Raw genomic sequence first — 23193 nt, forward strand, 5'->3', positions numbered from 1 at the left:
AATTTTAGTTGAATCATTCAATCTATATAGATGGATTAATTTGCTGTAGAAATCAATTAATTTTTATGTGTGTTAAATTTTGAAATAAAGTAACTGAAAAAATGTTTTTAAATTAGAAGCCTCAACTTTCTTTAGCTCCAAATACATTTTTCTTTAAAACTTTACATGTTTTTGGACAAAAATGTAGGGATATTTTTCATCACTATACCTTTTTTTTTGGTATTATAAAACTGGTAAATTAAGGATTAGAGCTTCCCATTTTGCTTAATTATGTGTGGCATTTCTAGCTTATTTTACATGGTCTTTTGCTTTTTCAGTATAGGAAAAATAAATATAAAGCAGATTAGGCTTAAAGAGAATTCAGAGGTATTTACTTACTTGTAATGCGCATATAGGCACCATCAGAGAATCCTAAAATAATTTTGTATCTAAATTGTAAAAATTAGCTGAGCAAGGTGGCACACACCTCTAATCCCAGCTACTCAGGAGGCTGAGGTGACACTTTTTTAAAAAAAATTGTAAAAATTGCATAGAAAGTGTCCAAATATTTATCTTTATTGAAAGAATTTGTCTTCTGATATGCTGTGTGAGAGTTAAGGTGACCTTAATGTACTTTGTACCTGACATGAATGTGTAGTTAATGCATGCCAATGGGTGGTTTGGGTGATTTAGAATAACCAACTCATCTCAAAAATTTTTTACTTATTATCTTTCACTCATAGATTTTTTTTTTCCTTTTCTGTTCCATTTTTAGTAACTCTTCTACATAAAAATTTTTTACTGGGCTGGGTGCGGTGGCTCACGCCTATAATCTCAGCACTTTGGGAGGCTGAGGTGGGTGGATCACCTGAGGCCAGGAGTTTGAGACCAGCCTAGCCAACATGCTGAAACCCGTCTCTACTAAAAATACAAAAATTAGCCAGGTGTGGTGGCATATGCCTATAATCCCAGCTACTCGGGAGGCTGAGGCAGGAGAATCACTTGAACTTGGGAGGTAGAGGTTGCAGTGAGCCAAGATTGTGCCACTGCACTCCAGCCTGGGCAAAAGAGTGAGACGCCATCTAAATAATAATAATAATAATAATAATAATAATTTATTGGCACAGGGCTGCTAATTGTAGAATTTTTGCTTTAGTGATTCTGGAGGGTCTTGACATTTACATTGCCTGCTCTATGCCCGGTGCTATCTTTGACTCCTAACTTTTACAATCTCATTTAATATGTGAAGAGGTTATATAAAGGCTAATGCTAATTTAAAAGTATGTAAGTGTTGTTTTAAAATTTAACTTGACCTAGTATGCTCTAGTATCAGTACAATTAAGACAGTTTATATCAAGCATCTTTTCTTGCAATAAGGAAAATGAGTTAATTTATCTCAGTTATGTAGATTTAAAAAACATAGACCAATGTGATAGAGGTACTTCGTACAAACTCCGAAAAATATTATATGTGATTTAGTCACTTGTTAGTAGCCCCATTTGCATACTTATTTGTTAGAAATAATGAAAAAGGAAAGACTGTTTACTTTGTTTAAACCTTCATTTAAAATATTATAATTTTGAATTAAAACTTTTTGCAATGTTTTGGAAATTTTATGCTGTAACAATCTAAACATAATGTGAAAAACAGGAAGATTTCATATTAAAGTTTCTCCATTTTCCTAAACCTAGGATGGTAAGCGGATGTTTGGCACCTATTTTCGTGTTGGTTTTTATGGAACCAAGTTCGGGGATTTGGATGAACAAGAATTTGTTTACAAGGAGCCTGCAATAACCAAACTTGCAGAGATATCTCACAGATTGGAGGTGAATGCTGTGGTGGTTCATAAAATGTCATCTTTAGTTTGTATTCTCTCTGATGATTAGACTTTCAGATCCAGATCTAATCATTTAGTAAGCCAGATCTTGCCAAATAAACTACTCCGTTAGAGAATAAGGACTTTTAATAGTTACAATAATACTCTTTCAAATCTTTTATGGCAGCAATAAAATAGTAATATTGTTTATTTTTTGAGACTATTTTCACACATATTTTAGAAACCCCTGTATCCTTCAGAATTACTGCGACTTAATGGAGAAATATATAGTATAATCCCACATTTTGTTGAAAAAGACAAAGAATTAAGTAGTAGCTAATAATTGAACTAGAACCAGAACCCTAAGAAATTTCTGACCCAAGCATATTATCTCTTTGGCTTAACTGGTTCCAGGTGAGGTATCTTTAGAACGTAAAGGCCTGAAATCACACCTTAAAAACACTTCCTTTAATCTTTATAATTTCTTAATTTTCACCATAAATGATTGAGTTTTATATTTACTGGGCTAACTAGTATTTTCTGTTATAGTTATTCTTTCCAGCCTTTCTCTATTTTTGTTACTCAAAGTGTAGTGGATGGACCAGAAGCATTGGGTTCACCTGGGAGATTGTTTGAAATGCAGAACCTCAGACCCCACCCCAGCCCTTCCGAATCAAAGTCTGCATTTTAACAAGATCCCCAGGTGATTTGTATTCACAAAGCAGTTAGAGAAGTAGTGCTCTGGGTTTGTTTTTATTCTCACTGATGTTAATTTCTTGAATGTTATATTCCTATTGGTGACTTCTCTGGCCAAAGTGACATAAATTGGCTCAAACTGTGACTTTTTGTTTTTCAAGAGGTTAGGTGTAAGTCTTGGGAAATATTAATTGAGACTTACTCAATTATAAAAATTACCTTTGGGATAGCAGTGGGGGTTTCTCCTTTGAAGATTCAAATTCGATTTTTCCTTTGGAATAGCGTCATCCTTTACCCATGCTGCTACTCAGTGTCATATGGAGTAGTCACTATATTCTTGACCTAAGGTTGCCTTTTCAAAATGTAAACCCATAGAGAACTGCAACAGGTCAATGCTTTTATTTGAAAATTCTGGGATTAAAAAAATAGCTCATAAAAATGAATGTTTATTCATTAACCCATGGTCTCTAAGAAATCAAGCCACAACAAACTCAGTAAAACTAAGATTTTTATACATCAACAATAATGAGTTTCTTTTGTCTTTGCTTTCTGTTCCCTTTTGTTTCTCTTGAGGACTTCTTGTGGAATCCTGTATTTTTATTGGAGAAAATTGTTGTTTTCTGATATTTTGTGTTATTTAAAGTTTGTGGATGGGAATAATGTCAACTAAATATGGACCGAGACCATGCTAATTTATAAGCTAGTATAATTTTTGTAAGCCTAAATCATTATCTTTTAATTATTGATATGATTGTACAGAACTCACTAATTCTCCTAATTTTGCTCAGGAGTCACCCTCAGGCCTTCTCTATTTCGCAGTCTTTTTAACTTCATATAAAATGTTTCTTTTTCTTTATTGTAGGGATTTTATGGAGAAAGATTTGGAGAGGATGTGGTTGAAGTAATCAAAGACTCTAATCCTGTAGACAAGTGTAAATTAGATCCTAACAAGGTATAGTTGATTCGACTATAATGATTATAGGCATCTCTTTGAAATCCTCTGTGCAATTTTGTTTGAGAAAGACTAAATGATGACTTAACAGTGAGGAAATGAAGGACTTTTTTCTTTCCTAGGCATATATTCAGATTACCTATGTGGAGCCATACTTTGACACATATGAGATGAAGGACAGAATCACCTATTTCGACAAAAATTACAATCTTCGCCGATTCATGTACTGTACACCCTTTACTTTAGATGGCCGTGCCCATGGGGAACTTCATGAACAATTCAAAAGGAAGACCATTCTGACTACGTCTCATGCCTTTCCTTATATTAAAACAAGGGTCAATGTCACTCATAAAGAAGAGGTAAGTCCATTAATGGGCAAACAGCATTAGTGAAGCAAATACATTCAAGCCATGTAACAACAACTCAGATGTACCAGAAGATATGTACCATCCCTTATACCATAACATATTAGAACTTTACCCATTTTTGAGTCCTCAATTTTTTACTTCTTTTCTAAGACCCTAATTCACCCCCAGCTTTTTCTTTAAAAGGTTGATTTTTTTTTTTTTTATTTAGGAATCCAAGTTTGGAATTTTATTGTTACATGAAAGTTTACAATTGATCTTTTTTTTTCTAATTTCAGTTGATTATACATAAAGTTCATTAAATAGTTTTCAGTCAGTACACTGATTTCACAGATGCTCTTTTACTCAGATCATCTTAACACCAATTGAAGTTGCTATTGAGGACATGCAGAAAAAGACACAGGAGTTGGCATTTGCAACACATCAGGATCCCGCAGACCCCAAAATGCTTCAGATGGTACTCCAGGGATCTGTAGGCACAACAGTGAATCAGGTTAGTGCTTTTTGCTAGCACTGTGTGATTTAAGCTGTAAATACGATTTGGGATAATTTCAGATCAGAAATAATTGTTAAGTCAAATGAAAAGTATCTGCCTTCTCTACTGCCTGTATTTTTCTACCTATGCGATCTTATAAATTCTGTTAAGAAGGAATTGATTCACTTAAAATAATATTTCCTTAAAAAGCTTGTACAAAAGAATGTGATCTTTAAAACAAGGACTCATTTTCAGAGCTATGTGCATATTTGTGAACCTCTACTATGTTAGATTCTCCCTGATGTTACCTTCCCCAGATCTCCTTTACAATAAGTTGTGAGGATTAAATAAGTGATATGGAATCATTTTTTTAATTTGAAAAATATATTGACACAAGAAATTATTGTTCTTTTGTCATATGCAGATTAGAAGCCATCCCCATTAGTCCTTGTGGTTGGTTCATTAAAATTATTTTGTTTATGATTTTAGGCATGGCCCCAGTCTTAGGAATATTCCATGATAAGGGAAAATACAGAAAGGCTTCAAGTAAGATTTCCTGTACCATGTCTTAACTACTTTTCAGATTAAAAGAACAAAGCCAAAAAGTGCCCCACCAAAACTGAAATAAATACCTTAAGACCTTTACCTCCTAGAAACATGCATGATTTTAAGGTTTTGTCTCCAAATGATGTAGCTTACAAAAGATTATCTTCTTTAACACAATGTCCGGAATACCTTTGGAATACTGAGGGAAGCTGTTTTAGCAAAATCAACTCTGATAATCAGCAGATTGGCAGATGTAGTAGCTTGACAACTTTTACATCCAGGATACATTAAAGAATGTGAAAAATACAAAGCAAAATACATTAATGAACATAGTAGTCAGTCCTTGAGTTCCTATTCTGTTTCTTTGAAGAATAAACTCATAAGAAGTTAATTCCACTAGATAAGAATGTAGAATGAAATTAGAAAATACTGAAACAGTCTGTGGAGTTTTAATATAGGCATAGGCATAGATGCATTAAGCTTAAATGCAGCCATCTCAGAGCTAAGAAAAATCATTTGAGTAAATTCTGTCTCTGTGATTTTAGAGATAACAAAAAAACACACTTCTTATTTTCTTATTTTGCAGGGTCCTTTGGAAGTTGCCCAGGTTTTTCTGTCTGAAATACCTAGTGACCCAAAGCTCTTCAGACATCATAATAAACTGCGACTCTGCTTTAAAGATTTTACTAAAAGGTATTCAAGGCTTTCTGCATAAAGATCTTCAAATTGAGACTGTCCAATACCACAGTATGACATAAGGGCCTTAAGGAACCATTGAAAAGAGAAAATAGGCTAGGCACAGTGGCTTACACCTGCGATCTCAGCACTTTGGGAGGCTGAGGCAGAAGAATCATTTGAGGCCAGGAGTTTGAGACCAGCCTGGAAAACAAAGCAAGACCCCATCTCTACGAAAAAAATTTAAAAAATAGCCAAGTGTAGGTTGTGCGCCTGTAGTGCCAGCTACTCAGGAGGCTGAGACAGGAGAATCGCTTGAGCTAGGAGTTGGAGGCTGCAGTAAACTATGATTGTACACTGCACTCCAGCCTGGGTGACAGAGCAGGAGCCTGTGTCAGAAAGAGAGAGAGAGAAAACAAAAAAACAGAAAAGCGGTTGACAATAATAAGTAATCTGTGTAGAATTTACTATTCTTTAATAGCATATACTTACTCCCCTCTCCCACAACCCTACCATACTCTATAGTGCCATGTATTTAATTTTAAAAATTAGAAAAGCCAAGGCTCAGGAAATTTTATTAACTTGAAACTACTATTAGATCATTTAATTTAAAAGCTACTATTTGTTGTGAATCTTCAATATTTGAGTTTCTGCTTCCCTCCCCCCAGGATACTTACAAGCACTAAACTTGGAAGCAAAAAACTTGTGTTTAGATCCTGACCTTATCATTAATTGTGCTTTTCCAGGTCACTTAATTTCTATGATCCTGCATTTTCTAATCTATAAAGTAAAGATAATAATAGCTACCTCCCGTAGGGAAGCTGTGCAGATTAGGTGAAATAATTTATGGGTGTGTCAGTCCCCAAGACTATCCCCAATTTCAGTGATTTGCTAGGAGGACTCACAGGACTCAGCGTATAGTTATACTGGTGCCTGTGATTTATTGCACTGAAAGAATACCAAGTAAAGTCAGCAAAGGAAAAAGGTGCATGGAGTGAAATCTGGAGGAAACCAGGAGCAAGCTTCAAAGGGTCCTCTGCCAGTCAAGTCACACAGGACTTGCTTAATTCCTCCAGCAATGAGTTGTGACAGCAGGTGTGAAATGTTGTAGGGAACCTCATTGGAGACTCAGTGCCAAAAGTTTTTATCAGGGGCTGGTCATGTAGGCACCCTCTCTCTGAGATGTACCAAAATTCTAGACTCTCAGAACGAAAGCAAGTATTTATCAGGTGAACTGTGGTAGTAATAGAAACCTGTTTCCTGCTTTTAGAATTGACTGATTTCTGGCATTAATTTTATTATTTGGGAGGTGTAAGAAAACAACAACAAAATACACCCTACCATCTTTGTAAACCAGATGATTATGGAACAGTACATACTTCTTTAGGTCATAGACATTTAGTAACAATCAAGTGCTTTGTTTCTTGCTTTTGTTTTTGGAATATTTTACCATGACTACAGTTCTTAAATGTCCTTCTTTTTGTATACACTTACTATAGGGTAATGAATTCCTGTAGTCAACAGGTCTCCTTAAGTGTTACTATCTGTAGAGAAGGTTTTCTCCTTTTATATTGCAAAAAAACAAACAAGAGGTGGGGCGTGAGTGGCTCACGCCTGTAATTCCAGCACTTCGGGAGGCTGAGGCAGGTGGATCACCAGAGCTCAGGAGTTCAAGACCAGCCTGGCCAACATGGTGAAACCCCTCTCTACTGAAAAATACAAAAATTAGCCGAGCATGGTGGTGGGCGCATGTAATCCCAGCTACTTGGGAGGCTGAGGCAGAGAGAATTGCTTGAACCCAGGAGATGGAGGTTACAGTGAGCTGAGATCATGCCACTGGCAACAGAGTGAGTACTCCATCTAAAAAAACAAAACAAAACAAAAAAACCGAAATAACAGCAACAAAAATAAAACTACATAATATAAACCTTACAAAGGAGTTATAGCCAATACTACATTTTTTATTTTTGTGTGTTACCATTCAGTATGGTAACTAAATAGTACACCTTTATGCATATGTATTTTACAATAGTCGTACGTATAATCTTAAATTATTTTTCAATTAAAGTTTAAACTATTCTAATGGTTATATTCTTCAAATTAATATACTATAGTCATAATATACTTATAATCTTAAATTCTTATTTTTCAATTAGAGTTTAAACTATAATTTTCATGGTTACATTATTTCCTAAAATTAATATACTAGAATTTAAGTTGAATTTGAATGTGGTATAGTTTATACTACAATGGATCTTTTTCTTTTGTTAAATTAAAATTTCCAGCATGAGATGACTGAGGCACAGTACATGAACATTTTTTGTTTTAGAGACAAGGTCTCACTTTGTCACCCAGACTCTGTAGTGCAGTCACAACTCACTGCAGCCTCAAACTCCTGGGTTCAAGGGATCCTCCTGTCTCAGCCTTATGGTGTGCACCACCATGCCTGGTTGTGTTTGGTTGGCTGGGTGTTTTTGGTAGAGATGAAGTCTCGGTATGTTGCCCTGGCTGGTCTCGAACTCTTGGCCTCAAGCGATCCTCCCACCTCAGCCTCCCAAAGTACTAGGATTACAGGGAAGAACCACCATGCCCAGCCTACGTGAACATTTTTATTGGCTCACAGTATGTAGTACATTCTAAAAAGTTTCTAAGTACAGTTGACCTTGAACAACACAGAGGTTGGGGTGCTGTCCCTTGTACAGCTGAAAACCCATGAAAACTTTTGACCCTCCCCGCCCAGAAACTTAACTAATAGCCTGCTATTGACTGGAAGCCTTACTGATAATACAGTCATTAGGTACATAGTTTTTATGTTATATGTATTATATACTGTCTTCTAACAGTAAAGTAAGCTAGAGAAAAGAAAATGTTATTAAGAAAATCATAAGGAAGAGAAAATATATTTTACTCTTCATTAAGTGGAAGTGGATCATCATAAAGGGCTTCATCCTCCTTGCCTTCATGTTGAGGAGTCTATGGAGGAGGATAAAGAAGTGGGGTTGATCTTGCTGTCTAAAGAGTGGCAGAGGCAGAGGAGGTGGAGGAGGTAGCAGGGGAGGCAGAAGGGGCAAGCACACTCAGTATAACTTTATAGACATCATAATTTTTTTTTTAATTTCCATAGGTTTTTGGGGAACAGGTGGTATTTGGTTACATGAGTAAGTTTTTTTGTTTTGTTTTGTTTGAGACGGAGTCTCGCTATGTTGCCCAAGCTGGAGTATGGCACAATCTCAGCTCACTGCACCCTCTGCCTCCTGGGTTCAAGCTATTCTTCTGCCTCTGCCTCCTGAGTAGCTGGGATTACAGGTGCCCACCACCATGCCCGGCTAATTTTTGTATTTTTAGTAGGGACAGGGTTTCATCATGTTGGTCATGCTGGTCTCGAACTCCTGACCTCATGATCCGCCTGCCTCGGCCTCTGAAAGTGGAGTAAGTTCTTTAGTAGTGATTTGTGAGATTTTGGTGCACCCATCACCCAAGCAGTATACACTGAACCCAGTTGATAGTCTTTTATCCCTCATCCCAGTCTTTTATCCCTCATCCCTTCCCACCCTTTCTCACCGAGTCCTCAAAGTCCATTGTATCATTGTTACACCTTTGCATCCTCATAGCTTAGCTCCCACTTAATGAGTGAGAACATAAGATGTTTGGTTTTTTCATTCCTGAGTTACTTCACTTAGAATAAATAATCTCTAATCCCGTACAGGTTGCTGTGAATGCTATTTACTCATTCCTTTTTATGGCTGAGTAATATTCCATCGTATGTATACACCACAGCTTCTTTATTCATTGATTGATGGGCATTTGGGCCAGTTCCACATTTTTGCTATTACAAATTGTGCTGCTATAAATATGTGTGTGCAAGTATCTTTTTCATGAAATGACTTCGTCCATTTTACTATCAAATGGTAGTTCTACTTTTAGTTCTTTAAAGAATTAGTTCTTTAAGGAATCTCCACACTGTTTTCCATAGTGGTTGTACTAGTTTACATTCCCACCAACAGTGCAGAAGTATTCCCTTTTTACCGCATCCACAGCAGTATCCATTTTTTTTTTTTTTTTGAGTTTTTGGTTATGGCCATTCTTGCAGGACAAGGTGGTAGGTATTGCATTGTGGTTTTGATTTGCATTTCCCTGATCATTAGTGATGTTGAGCATTTTTTCATATGTAGGCCATTTGTATATCTTCTTTTGGGAATTGTCTGTTCATGTCCTTAGCCCACTTTTTGATGAAATTATTTGTTTTTTTTCTTGCTAATTTGTTTGAGTTCATTGTAGATTCTGGATATTAGTCCTTTGTCAGAGGCATAGATTGTGAAGATTTTCTCCCACTCTGTGGGTTGTCTGTTTACTCTGCTGACTGTTCCTTTTGCCATACAAAAGCTCTTTAGTTTAATTGAGTCCTGCCTATTTATCTTTGTTTTTATTGCATTTGCTTTTGAGTTCTTGGTCATGAAATCTTTGCCCAAGCCAATGTCTAGAAGGATTTTTCCAATGCTATCTTCTAGTTATAGTTTCAGGTATTAGATGTAAGTCCTTGATCCATCTTGAGTTGATTTGTATAAGGTGGGAGATGAGGATCCAGTTTCATTCTCCTATATATGGCTTGCCAATTATCCCGGTATCATTTGTTGAATAGGGTGTCCTTTCCCCACTTTATGTTTTTGTTTGCTTTGTCGAAGATCAGTTGGCTGTAAGTATTTGGGTTTATTTCTGGCTTCTCTATTCTGTTCCATTGGTCTATGTGCCTATTTTTATACCAGTATCATGCTGTTTTGGTGACTGTGGCCTTATAGTATAGTTTAAAATCAGGTAATGTGATGCCTCCAGATTTGTTCTTTTTGCTTAGTCTTGCTTTGGCTATGTGGGCTCTTTTTGGTTCCTTGTGAATTTTAGGATTGTTTTTTCTAGGTCTGTGAAGAATGATGGTGGTATTTTGATGGGAATTGCATTGAATTTGTAGATTGCTTTTGGCAGTATGGTCATTTTGACAATATTGATGCTACCCATCCATGAACATGGGATGTGTTTCCATTTGTTAGTGTCGTCTGTGATTTAGTTCAGCAGTGTTTTGTAGTTTTCCTTGTAGAGGTCTTTCACCTCTTTGGATAGGTATATTCTTAAGATTTTTGCGTTTTTTTTTTTTTTGCAGCTATTATAAAGGGGTTGAGTTCTTGATTTGATTCTCAGCTTGGTTGCTGTTGGTGTATAGCAGAGCTACTAATTAATGTACATTAATTTTGTATCCTGAAACTTTGCTGAATGTATTTATCAGTTCTAGAAGCTTTTTGGAGGAGTCTTTAGGGTTTTCTAGGTATACAATGATATCATCAGCAAACAGTGACAGCTTGACTTCATCTTTACTGATTTGGATTCGCTTTATTTCTTTCTCTTGTCTGATTGCTCTGGCTAGGACTTCCAGTACTATGTTGAAGAGAAGTGGTAAGAGTGGACATCCTTGTTTTGTTCAGTTCTCAGAGGGAATACTTTCAGCTTTTCCCCATTCAGTATTATGTTGGCTGTGGATTTGTCATAGATGGCTTTTATTACATTGAGGTATGTCCCTTTGTATGCCAATTTTGCTGTTGCTTTTTTTTTTTTTTTTTTTTTGAGACAGAGTCTCGCTCTGTTGCCCAGGCTGGAGTGCAATGGCGTGATCTTGGCTCATTGCAACCTCTGCCTCCCGGGTTCAAGCGATTCTCCTGCCTCAGTTTCCTGAGTTGTTGGGATTACAGGCACCTGCCACCACGCCTGGCTAATTTTTGTATTTTTATTAGAGACAGGGTTTCACCATGCTGGCCAGGCTGGTCTCAAACTCCCAACCTCAGGTGATCCGCCCGCCTCGGCCTCCCAAAGTGCTGGAATTACAGGCATGAGCCACCGCGCCCGGCCTTGATGCTTTTAATCATCAAGGGGTGCTGGATTTTGTCATTTGCTTTTTCTGCATCTGTGGAGATAATCATGTGATTTTTGTTTTTAATTCTGTTTTTGTGGTGTATCACATTTATTGACTCATGTATGTTAAACCATCCCTGCATCCCTGACATGAAACTCACTTGATCATGGTGGACTATCTTTTTGCTATGCTGTTGGATTTGGTTAGTTAGAATTTTGTTAAAGATTTTTGCATCTATGTTCATCAGGGATATTGTTCTGTGGTTTTCTTTTTTTGTTATGTCCTTTCCTGGTTTTGGTATTAGGGTGATACTGGCTTCGTAGAATGATTTAGGAAGGATTATCTCTTTCTCTGTCTTGTGGAATAATGTCAGTAGGATTGGTACCAGTTCTTCTTTGAATGTCTGGTAGAATTCAGCTGTGAATTCATCTGTATGGATATCATAATTTCTGTCTGACATTTTTGCTTTTTCATTTTTCTAAAAATGTTTCCATATGGTACAGTCATTCTTCCACCACTTGCTTTAGTTTCTGTGCCCTTATCATAAACAGTCCATATTGTAAAAGAAGTCAGAAGCAGTCTTAGGTTATTGAAACCCTTATGCCAGATGGTCTCATGTCAGTTTGTTTTCTGGCACTGCTGCTTCCATTTTCTGCCTTATTTTCTGGCAGTGGTTCAGAAGCATTCATCTCCATCAAGTCATCTTCTGTTAATTCCTGTGGTATAGTTTCTATTAGCTCTTGAATTTCTCCAAGATCCATATCTTGAAACCCTTCACTCTCCACCTTTTAAGCCATATCTACAACTATTTCATGGTTTCTTTGATTGGCCCTGTTGTAAAAGCTGTGAAGTCATGCATAACCTCTGGACACAGTTTTCTCCAGCAGGAATTGATTGTCTTGGGCCTGATGGCTTTCTCTGTAAACAGTGGTGACATTTTCAATGGTATAATCCTTCCAGACTTGTGATGTTCTCCTTATCAGAGTTCTCTTCCATAGTGCTGACACTCCTTTCTATGAATATAAAGTACCATGTATAATGAGCCTTATAGGTCCTTACGACCCTTGATCTAGAAGCTGAATTAGGAATGTATTTTGTTGTTCTTGTTTTTTGTTTTTTTTTGTTTTTTTGAGACAGAATCTCACTGTCACCCAGGCTGGAGTGCAGTGGCGCGATCTCAGCTCACTGCAATCGCCTCCCGGGTTCAAGTGATTCTCGTGCCTCAGCCTCCTGAGTAGCTGGGATTATAGGTGCCCACCACCACACCCGGCTAATTTTTGTATATGGGGTCTTGCCATGTTGGTCAGGCTTGTCTCAAACTCCTGACCTCAGATGATCCACCTGCCTCGGACTCCCAAAGTACTTGGATTACAGGCGTGAGCCACAGTACCTGGCCGAGATGTTGTTTTTACGGGGGCAAGTAGACCACTTCAAGACCTTCGGTGTTAAACTTGGGGTTCTGGGTGGCCAGATGCAATGTCCGATATCAAAAGAACTTTAAAGGGCATTCCCTTAACTAATAAAATACTTCTTGACTTCATGGACAAAGCACCCATGGAGCCAATCGTAAATTGGGTTCTCATCCAGACCTTTTTGTTGTTCAACCAGAAGCTTTTACCTTTTCCCTTCAAGGTTCAGGCGTTAGCAGCTTTGTAAGTAAGGGCAGTCTTGATTATAAACCTGACTGCATTTGTACAAAACAGTAGAGTGAGCCTATCCCTTTTTGCCTTAAATCCTGGTGCTCACTTCTCTTTTTTAGTAACAAATGTCCATTGTGGCATTTTTTTTTTCTAAATAGGGCACTTCTATCTGCATTAAAAATCTGTTCAGAAAAAACAACAACAACAACAGAAAACCTGTTCAGGCAAATATTCCCCTTCTTCAGTGATTTTTGTATTGGCATCTGGGAGCTTGTCTGCTGCCTCTTGGTTGGCAGAAGCTGCTTCTTGGTCAGTAGAAACTGCCTCTCCTGTTTACTGGCATTTTAAAAAGGCAAACCTCTTTCTAAAATTATCAAACCATCCTTTGCTGGCATTAAATCATCCAGCTTTAGATCCTTTACCTTCCCTTTGCCTTGTCGTGTAATGACTTCACTTTTTCTCAAATCATTAATCTACAGATACACTTTTCTTACAGCAATCCTATACCCACATAAAAGCTGCATTTTTGATATGAGATAAAATGGTATTTCTAGGCCTGGTGCAGTGGCTCACACCTGTAATCCCAGCACTTTGGGAGGCCGAGACAGGTGGATCATGAGGTCAGGAGTTCAAGACCAGCCTGGCCAAGATGCTGAAACCCCATCTCTACTAAAAATACAAAAATTAGCCAGGTATGGTGGCACACACGTGTAATCCCAGGTACTCCGGAGACTGAGGCAGGAAAATCACTTGAACCTTGGTGGCAGAGGTTGCAGTGAGCTGAGATTGTGCCACTGCACTGCAGCCTGGGTAACAGAGCAAGACTCCATCTCAAAAAAACAAACAACAACAACAAAAACAGTATTTCACAAAAAGTGCAAGGTTTTCATGCCTACGGGCTTACAAATTTCCTTTTCTTTTTTTTACAGTGTTCTTTACACTGGATACATACATCTTGAGATGGTGGGCAACTGTAGCTGCAGATCTCAGTGTATAATACCAAGCAATTCACCTCTTTCCTGTAATGTAACTTTTTTCTGCTTCTTGGGAGCACTTCCAGCATCACTAGTGGCACTTCATGTAGGCCCCATGGATTATTCAAAGTTTATGGTTGCACTAAATACAATGAAAAATACACAAGAACTATGAGAAATCACTCTTTACTGTGATACGCAATTTACTGCAGCAACAACTGCTCACCTGGAGATAAGTAGCATCACATGGCATTTTAAGCAGATACATTTGAGCTCACCACGGTAGCAACAAGAGGTGGCTACAAAATTATGGCAGTAGTACAGTATGTACTGCAGTTTTTTTCAGTTGTGACTTAATGTATCTTTACATCTGTTTACATTTTTCTCTACTACAAATGGTGCCATGCAGGGTCCGTGTTTATGTGCCACTGCGCCCAGCCAATAAAAGCAAATTGAGGCACCATTTAAAACAGACTGACGGCTAGGCATGGTGGCTCAGGCCTGTAATCCCAGCACTTTGGGAGGCCGAGGTGGGTGGATCACCTGAAGTCAGGAGTTCGAGACCAGCCTGGCCAACATGGCAAAACCCCATCTCTACTAAAAATACAAGAAATTAGCCGGGCATGGTGGCATGTGCCTGTAATCCTAGCTACTCAGGAGGCTGAGGCAGGAGACTCCCTTGGACCCAGGAGGCAAAGGTTGCAGCAAGCCGAGATCGCACCACTGTGCTCCAGACTGGGTGACAGAGCGAGACTCCGGCTCAAAAAAAAAAGAAAATTGCTTTTATTACTAAAAACAGTAAGCACTTTTCCATGTGTTTACTTTTTGTTTTGGGGTTTTGTTTTTTTAAAACGTTTTTCATTAAATCTTGAATAGATTGAAAATAATATTTATAACATTTGCTATTAAAGAATAGGAAGAAAAAAGTCATGTGTCTACCACCCAGCCTAAGAAACCAAGCATGACCATGACTTTGAGATCCCCTCCCTATGTTTATCTATCTGATACCATTTCCCTCCATTCCTTCAGGGGTAACTAGTATCCTGAATTTCATATTTATCATTTCCTTTCTTGTCTTTATAGTTCTATCATAAATGGTTCCCTAAATAACATATTTTGTTTTGCATTTTTTTAACTTTAACAGTGTATACAATGTTTTGTGAGTTGCTGTTTTCAGTGTTTGTGAGATATATCTATGGTAAATGTTGCTTTTTACATAATCCGTTTTATGAATATGCCATGATTTATTCATTCTTCTGTTGATGGATATTTTGGTTGTTTCCTGTTTTGTTTCGTTTTTAGTTACAAAGAGTGCTACTCAAATATCCGTCTACCTTATTTCTGGACATATATGTACAAGAGATTTTCTAGGGCTTAAAATTAAGAATAGTGTTGCTGGTTCATAGGTTCATCCTCAGACGATGCCACATTTTTTTCAAAAGTGTGTAAGCCAAATTTACATTCCCATCAGTAGCATTTGAGTTCCTATTACTGTATATCCTAACCAATACTTGATATTATCTAACATTGTAACTTTTACCAACTAGTGGATGTGAAATGATAGGTAGTCATGGATTAAATTTGCATTTCCCTGATTACCAAAGAGGTTGAATATCTCTTTACCAAAGAGGTTCATGTGTCTGTTAGCCATTTCTCTTCCCTCCTCTGTAAAGTTACATATTCAAGTCTTTTATCATTTTCCTATTGGATTCTTTTCCTTACTGATTTCTAAGGGTATTTGTGTGTTCTGAATGCTTTATCTATCATTTGTTAATATCACAAATATCTCCTCTGAATTTGAGACTTGTCATTTTTCCCCTACAAACAGAAGTTCTTAAATTTAATGTAGTTAAATGATTCAGTCTTTTCCTTTATCAATATAGGTTAAACAAAGGGTGGGGGAGGCAAAAAAAAAAAAAAAAAAAAGCTTTTTCTACTTTAAAAAAATGTGCCTGCAAGAGCCAGTGAGTGCCTGTAATCCCAGCTACACAGGAGGCCAAAGTAGAATGATGGCTTGAGGCCAGAAGTTCAAGTCTACGTAGTGAGACTCTATCTCTTAAAAAAAAAAATCCATTTGCAATTGATTTTTGTGTATGGTTCAAGGTAGGGATCAGTTTGATTTTTGTCCATACTGATAACTGATAATGATCTCAGTGCCATTTATTGAATATGGTATGAGATATGGTTTAGGTTTTTTTTCCCCTTACGGATATCCAGTTGACTCATTACCACTTATTTAAAAAGCATTCACAGGTTTGTGGTGAAAGTCTGGTTTGCTGTGTCATCACTATTATAAATTTCTTTCTTTCTGGTTTGCAGCATCATCACTATTATAAATTAAGCACCCGTGTTTATGTGCGTATGTTTTTGGGATCTTTATTCTCCTACAGTACTCTATTTATCTCTCTTTCAGCTAATGTCATGCTCTCTTAACTACTGCCGCTTTATAATAAGCTTTGCCGTGTGGCAGAGCAATTCCTCTCACCTTGTTTTGTTGAAGGACTGTTTTTGGCTGTTTTCAATTTTATATAAATTTTAAATTTTAGAAACAATTTTTCACTCCATGCACCCAAAAAATAACCTGAATTTATAGATCAGTTGGAAGAGAATTGACATCAGTCCATGAATATGGTATATTTTTCCATTTACTTAGGTCTTTTAAATGTTTTCTTAATACTATTTAAATTTTTTGTGTAGAGGTCTTGTACATTTTAAAATTTATTCTTTAGTATATAATGCTTTTATGATTTTATTAATTTTTTTTTTTTTGAGATGAGTTTTGCTCTTGTTGCCCAGGCTGGAGTATAATGGCACGATCTCGGCTCACTGCAACCTCCGCCTCCTGGGTTCAAGCGATTCTCCTACCTCAGCCTCCCGAGTAGCTGGGATTACAGGCATGTGCCACCATGCCTGGCTAATTTTGTATTTTTAGTAGAGATGCTGTTTCTCCATCTTGGTCAGGCTGGTCTCGAACTCCTGACCTCAGGTGATCCGCCCGCCTCTGCCTCCCAAGGTGCTGGGATTACAGGCATGAGCCACTGTGCTCGGCCTTAATGTTATCTTTTAAAATTGTGTTTTCTGTTTCCTGCTCTACCAAAAATCAGTTGACTTTTATTTTATTTTATTTTATTTTATTTTATTTTATTTTATTTTATTTTATTTTATTTATTTTTTGAGATGGGGTCTCACTGTGTCACCCAGGCTGGAGTGAGTGCAGTGGTGTGATCATGGCTCACTGCAGCCTTGACCTGCTGGATTCAAGCGATCCTCCTGCCTCAGCCTCCCAAGTAACTGGGACCACAGGTGTTCACCACTATACCTAATTTTATAGTGACAGGGTCTCACTATGTTGCCCAGGCTGGTCTCTCACTCCTGGGCTCCAGCAGTCCTCTGGTCTCAGCCTGCCAAAGTGCTGGGATTGCAGGTGTAAGCCTCTGTGCCCAGCTGCAGTTAACTTTATATATTACTTTTACATGAGAATTTTACCAGACTTACTAATTCTAATAATTTATCTGTAGAATCTTTTTCTTGTCTTATAATGATAATTAGGACGTCCAGTACACTGTTGACTAGGAATAGAGAGGACATCATTTTCTTGTTCCTTCTCTAAAAGGGTTTTCACCACTAAGTATGTTTGCTACAGGTTTTTTGTAGATTTTTAATTATGGTTAAAGGACTACCCACCTATTTGTAGTTATGCAAAGAGTTTTTAATATGACAGGTTTTAAAAGTTTGTTATCAAGTGCTTTTATTCTGCATCTCCTTTAATCTTTTAATCTAAAAACTTAGTGATTTTATAACCCAGCTTTTCATTTATTCCAGGAATTAAAAAACTTGGCCAGTGTGGTACCTTATGCCTGTAAATCCCAGCACTTTGGGAGGCTGAGGCAGGCAGATCGCTTGAGCTCAGAAGTTTGAGACCAGCCTGGGCAACATGGCAAAACCCTATCTCTGCTAAAACTACAAAAATTAGCCGGGCATGATGGTGCACGCCTGTAGTCCCAGCTAATTGGGAGGCTAAGATGGAAGGATCCCTTGAGCCCAGGAGATCAAAGCTGCAGTGAGCTGAGATCGTGCCACTGCACTTCAGCCTGGGCAAAAGAGCAAGACCCTGTCTCAAAAAAAAAAAAAAAGAAAAATACTTGGAGGGTGTGTGTGTGTGTGTGTGTGTGTGTGTGTGTGTTCAATACATTGGCACAAGTTTTCTGCTAAAATTGTCCATCAGTGTGCCTTCTGTGGATACCAAAATCTGAAGACAAGTTTAATATGTTATATAAAATGGTGTAGTATTTGTATATAACCTATGTACATCCTCCTGTATACTTTAAATCATTTTTAGACTACTTAAAATACCTAATATATAATGTAAATAGTTGTTAATATTGTATTGTTTAGGAAATAATGACAAGAAAAAAGTCTGTACTTGTTCAACACAGTTTTTTAAATTATTATTTCAATCCATGGTTGGTCTAATTCATGCATGCAGAACCCACAGATAGGGAGGGCCAACTGTGTTTTGTTTGGAAGTTTTACAATTATTTTTATGGGTGAGCTTGGATTATAATTTTTTTCTTATAGTCTCCATTAGGTTTTGGTATCCCAGCCTTGAAATATGAGTTGGGAACTCCCCTCAAGAATAGTTCTTTTCCCCTATACTCTGGAATCTTTTTTTTTTTTTTTTTTTTTGAGGCGAGTCTTGCTCTGTCACCCAGGCTGGAGTGTAGTGGCGCAATCTCTGCTCACTGCAAGCTCCGCCTCCCAGGTTCATGCCATTCTCCTGCCTCAGCCTCCCAGTAGCTGGGACTACAGGCACCCACCACCACGCCTGGCTAATTTTTTGTATTTTTTTTTTAGTAGAGATGGGGTTTCACTGTTAGCCAGAATGGCCTCGATCTCCTGACCTCATGATCCGCCCGCCTTGGCCTCCCAAAGTGCTGGGATTACAGGCATGAGCCACTGCACCCGGCCTGGAATCATTTTTTTATATACTCTAGAATAATTGCATTACATTCGGGTATTGGTCCCTAGGATGTTTAGTAGAATTTAGTGTTTTCTTTGTAGATAGATTTGTGACAATTGTTTCAACCTATTTGATTATTTTAGGATTATTGCCATTTTTTTCTTCATTGAGTCTGTTTTGCTAAATTATATTAATCTAGATTAACAGATTATTAATAATTTAGCAAAAAATCTACATTAATCTATTAATATCAATTAATATAAATTCAGAGGGTTTTTTGTATTAAATTGTACAATTTTGTAAATTGTACAATCCCAACACTTTCGATGGCTGAGGTAGGCAGATCACCTGAGGCCAGAAGTTCAAGACCAGCCTGGCCAACATGGAGAAACTCCATGTCTACTAAAAATACAAAAACTAGCCAGGTGTGGTGATGTGAGCCTGTAGTCCCAGCTACTCAGGTGGCTAAATACGAGAATCACTTGAACCCAGGAGGCGGAGGTTGGAGTGAGCAGAGATCATGCCACTGCACTCCAGCATGGATGACAGAGCAACACTGTCTCAAAAAAAAAAAAAAAAAAAAAAAGTACATTATATCCTCTCTGCCTTTTAAAACTTCTGCTGTATTTAACTTTATGTTCCACTTTAAATTTCTGGTAGGGGATATTTGACCTCTTTCGTTTAATCTTGCCAGAGCTTAGTTTGTTTTTTTAGTTTTTTCAAAGAACCAACTTTTGCAATTTTTGATACTCTATTTTAAAATCTTATTTCCTTTCTAATACTTTAAGTTGCTTAGCTCTTCAGTTTTAGCCTTCTAATATAAGCATTTGATGCTATGTATTTTCTACTAAGCATCACTTTAGTGGCATTCCACAAATATATAGAGAGATATATATTATTTGTAAATATCCTTTCCTTCATTGTCTGTCAGGGTCCAGATACTTTTCTCAAATACTTGAATTAACTTGGATAAAGGACTGTCATCAAAATCTATTCATTTAGCCGGGCACGGTGGCTCACGCCTGTAATCCCAGCACTTAGGGAGGCCGAGGCGGGTGGATCACGAGGTCAGGAGTTCGAGACCAGCCTGGCTAAGATGGTGAAACCCGTCTCTACTAAAAATAAGGAAAATTAGCTGGGCGTGGTGGCAGGCGCCTGTAATCCCAGCTACTCGGGAGGTTGAGGTAGGAGAATCGCTTGAACCTGGGAGGCAGAGGTTGCAGTGAGCCGAGATCGCGCCACTGCACTCCAGCCTGGGCTACAGAGTGAGACTCCATCTCAAAAAAAAAAAAACAAAACCTATTCAGTTAAGAAATATTTGAACACAGGCAAAGCACTATGCCAGATGACATTGGTGCCACATAAATGAGCATGATTACATCCCTGAAAGAGCTTCTAGTCAAGTGGTGATGTGAAAAAAATGCCTTCAGATAATTTTCAACTTAATGACACTGGAAGTAAATGTTTAGTAGATTTTACAGGAACTCAGTTGATTATCTGTTCCCTGCCTTAAACCTAAAACAAAAGATGATTATTTAACATTCAGCTGAAAAACTAAATGTCCTCATCATGGTAAATACACACACGTTTGTTTCAGATAGTCCCACTCGGTTGCCCAGGCTGGAATGCAGTGGTGCAATCTCAGCGTGCGCGTACACACACACACACACACGTTTGAGACAGTCCCACTCTGTTGCCCTACATACACATACACACACACACACACACACACACCCACGTTTGAGACAGTCCCACTCTGTTGCCCTGGCTGGATTGCAGTGGTACAGTCTCAGCTCACTGCATTCTCCACTTCCTAGGCTGAAGCATCCACCCACTTCAGCCTCATGAATAGGTGGGACTACAGGAGTGCACCACCATGCCTGGCTAATTTTTGCATTTTTTTTGTAGAGACGAGGTTTTGCCATGTTGTCCAGACTGGTCTCAGAACTCCTGGGCTCAAGTGGTCCACCTGCCTTGACCTCCCAAAGTGCTGGGATTACAGCCATGAGCCACCATGCCTGGCCTATATTTTGTATGTGTGTATGTGTGTGTGATTAGGCCCACATATATAGTGTGTGTTGTGTGTCATTAAGCCCACATATATATGTATATGTATTTTGCGTGTGTATGGCATTAAACCCACAAACTATGCCAGAAGTAATATCTTGATAACATCCTGTTTTTCCTAGGTGTGAAGATGCCTTAAGAAAAAATAAGAGCTTAATTGGGCCAGATCAAAAGGAGTATCAAAGGGAACTGGAGAGAAACTATCATCGCCTTAAAGAGGCCCTACAGCCACTGATCAACAGAAAGATCCCTCAGTTATACAAGGCAGTATTGCCTGTCACCTGCCACAGGTATGCTTATTTTTAAGTGGTTTTAGATATTCTTTCCTCTGAAACCTAACATGTTAAACTAGTAGAAGTCTTTTTACAGCTCGAGCATCTGTTGTCCGAAAAGCTTAGGACCAGAAGTGTTTGGGGTTTCAGATTTTGGAATATTAGTGTTACACTTACTGGTTGAGTATCCCTAATCCAAAAATCTGAAATGGTCCAGTGAGCATTTCCTTTGAGCATCATGTCAGCGCTTAAAAAGTCTCTGATATTGGAACATTTCAGAATTTTGGATTAGGGATGTTCAACCTGTATCATCTATAATCATTCTACAAGGTAAATAACTTGAGAATCAAAAGTTGGTACTCATATTAACCGGGACACCACACAAAGTCTTGTCATTAACTTGGAATTTTCTACAACGAAATCCTAGTTCTGTTATTTAAGCAGATAATTTTTTTAGATTTCTCCTCTGTATAATGAGATAGAACTTAAAGAGGTTTTTGTGGAGATTAAATGATATTACAGATGTGAAGTTCTTAGGACAGTGCCTGACATTTCACTTTATAGTACCGGAATTCTGGAAAGGACACAATAACTGCAAAAAGTACACTTTCTTGCATTTTGAAATCGAATTTACATACAAGTGTTGAAGATGGTTTCCTCTCAAAATTCCCAATGGGAAACATACTAGTCCCCTCCACTTTTGGTTTCCCCTTCAATCTTTTTGAAAGTTTTTCCTTCTTGCTGCTTCCACTCCCCCTCTCCCAGTCTTATACCCACCAGGTCAGAGATCCCAGAGAGCCAGGGTGCTGGGTCCCTCAGATAGGCCTAATCCTCATCTCAGTTCCTTCAGATCTCCATGGAAACTCCTTTCCATGGAAAGGCTGTATTCTTCCTGACCAAAATTTTGCCTTACAACATCTGAGTTTTTGCCGTCCTCTATGATCTACTTTTTGGCCAATCCTCCAAGCTTTAGTTCTTAACATATGTAGGCAGTTTTGAAAAACTTTTTCTTGATGAACAGTATCTAGCTTTCAAGACTGCTGTTTCCCTTCAAAGCAAGCTTTGAGATTTGAAGCCAATGTGATCTCTTTGTACTTGGCCTTTTCCTTTCCTGGAGATATTAGGCTTCATGGCTTAACCTTAATGGCACGAACGATAAGTAAAAGAAACCAACTGATAATAGAAAATATGTTAAGAGTATTCCAAGAGTATCGTTCCCTTCACTCTTTTTTAGAATTTAAGTTTAAAATTCTTCTTTAGCATCTGAATTTTTAATTTTGCTGGTTTATGAAATCAGGAATATTTGCAGTAGGGATCCTGGACCCATGAGAGGGGAGTCCCTTCTTTCAGGAATTTCCCTAAGTCAAAACTAATTTCATATTAATGCCAAATATTAGCCTTTTCTCACTTATTTTCTTGTGAGGGTACAGTGGAGATTTCTACAGGTTGAGATGTGACATTGGAAAAGATTGACTATAGAAGCACATGTGAGAACATAGGCATTAAGCCACACTCCTACATGAGTACCACTCTCCTAAAGCTTCTTGCAAATCATTTTTAATAAGCAATGCTATTTATAGTAACATGTAATGGGTTATTTTATAGTAACTTAAGATGTTCTTAGTTTTAATTTCTGATATGATAAACATCCATATATAGCCCACATAAAAGATTCCTGGAGTTCTCAATAATTTTTAAGAGTGTAAAAGGGACCTGAGACAGTTTGAGAACTCGTTTAAGACTTAAAATGTAATAAACACCTGCCTTTTGCCATGTAAAAAACCCCAAATCTTTTCCTGAAATCTCTCCCATTATCCCTTAAGTCCTTGTCTTGTTTATTACAATATCTGCAGCATCAGTCAGACAAACGAATACAAAAG

At 37.8% G+C, this 23193-nt stretch overlaps 1 protein-coding gene across 12 annotated transcripts in view; it reads left to right on the forward strand.

The window, feature by feature from the left end:
• DOCK7 (dedicator of cytokinesis 7) overlaps window positions 1–23193 on the forward strand; it is a 239067-nt gene that overhangs the window by 215215 nt on the left and 659 nt on the right. For 8 of the 12 annotated variants that reach the window (XM_055362977.1, XM_055363079.1, XM_019019139.3 and 5 more), the window contains 6 exons: window positions 1680–1805; window positions 3354–3443; window positions 3566–3802; window positions 4158–4301; window positions 5416–5522; window positions 21164–21331. In XM_055362977.1, coding sequence (XP_055218952.1) covers window positions 1680–1805; window positions 3354–3443; window positions 3566–3802; window positions 4158–4301; window positions 5416–5522; window positions 21164–21331 — 872 coding nt within the window. Of the gene's footprint in view, window positions 1–1670; window positions 1806–3353; window positions 3444–3565; window positions 3803–4157; window positions 4302–5415; window positions 5523–21163; window positions 21332–23193 lie in introns of all 12 variants that reach the window. The other 4 variants (XM_019019154.4, XM_055363026.1, XM_019019142.3 and 1 more) reach the window with 1 other exon arrangement.

This window comes from Gorilla gorilla, chromosome 1, assembly GCF_029281585.2.
Source record: "Gorilla gorilla gorilla isolate KB3781 chromosome 1, NHGRI_mGorGor1-v2.1_pri, whole genome shotgun sequence".
Lineage (NCBI taxonomy): Eukaryota > Metazoa > Chordata > Mammalia > Primates > Hominidae > Gorilla > Gorilla gorilla.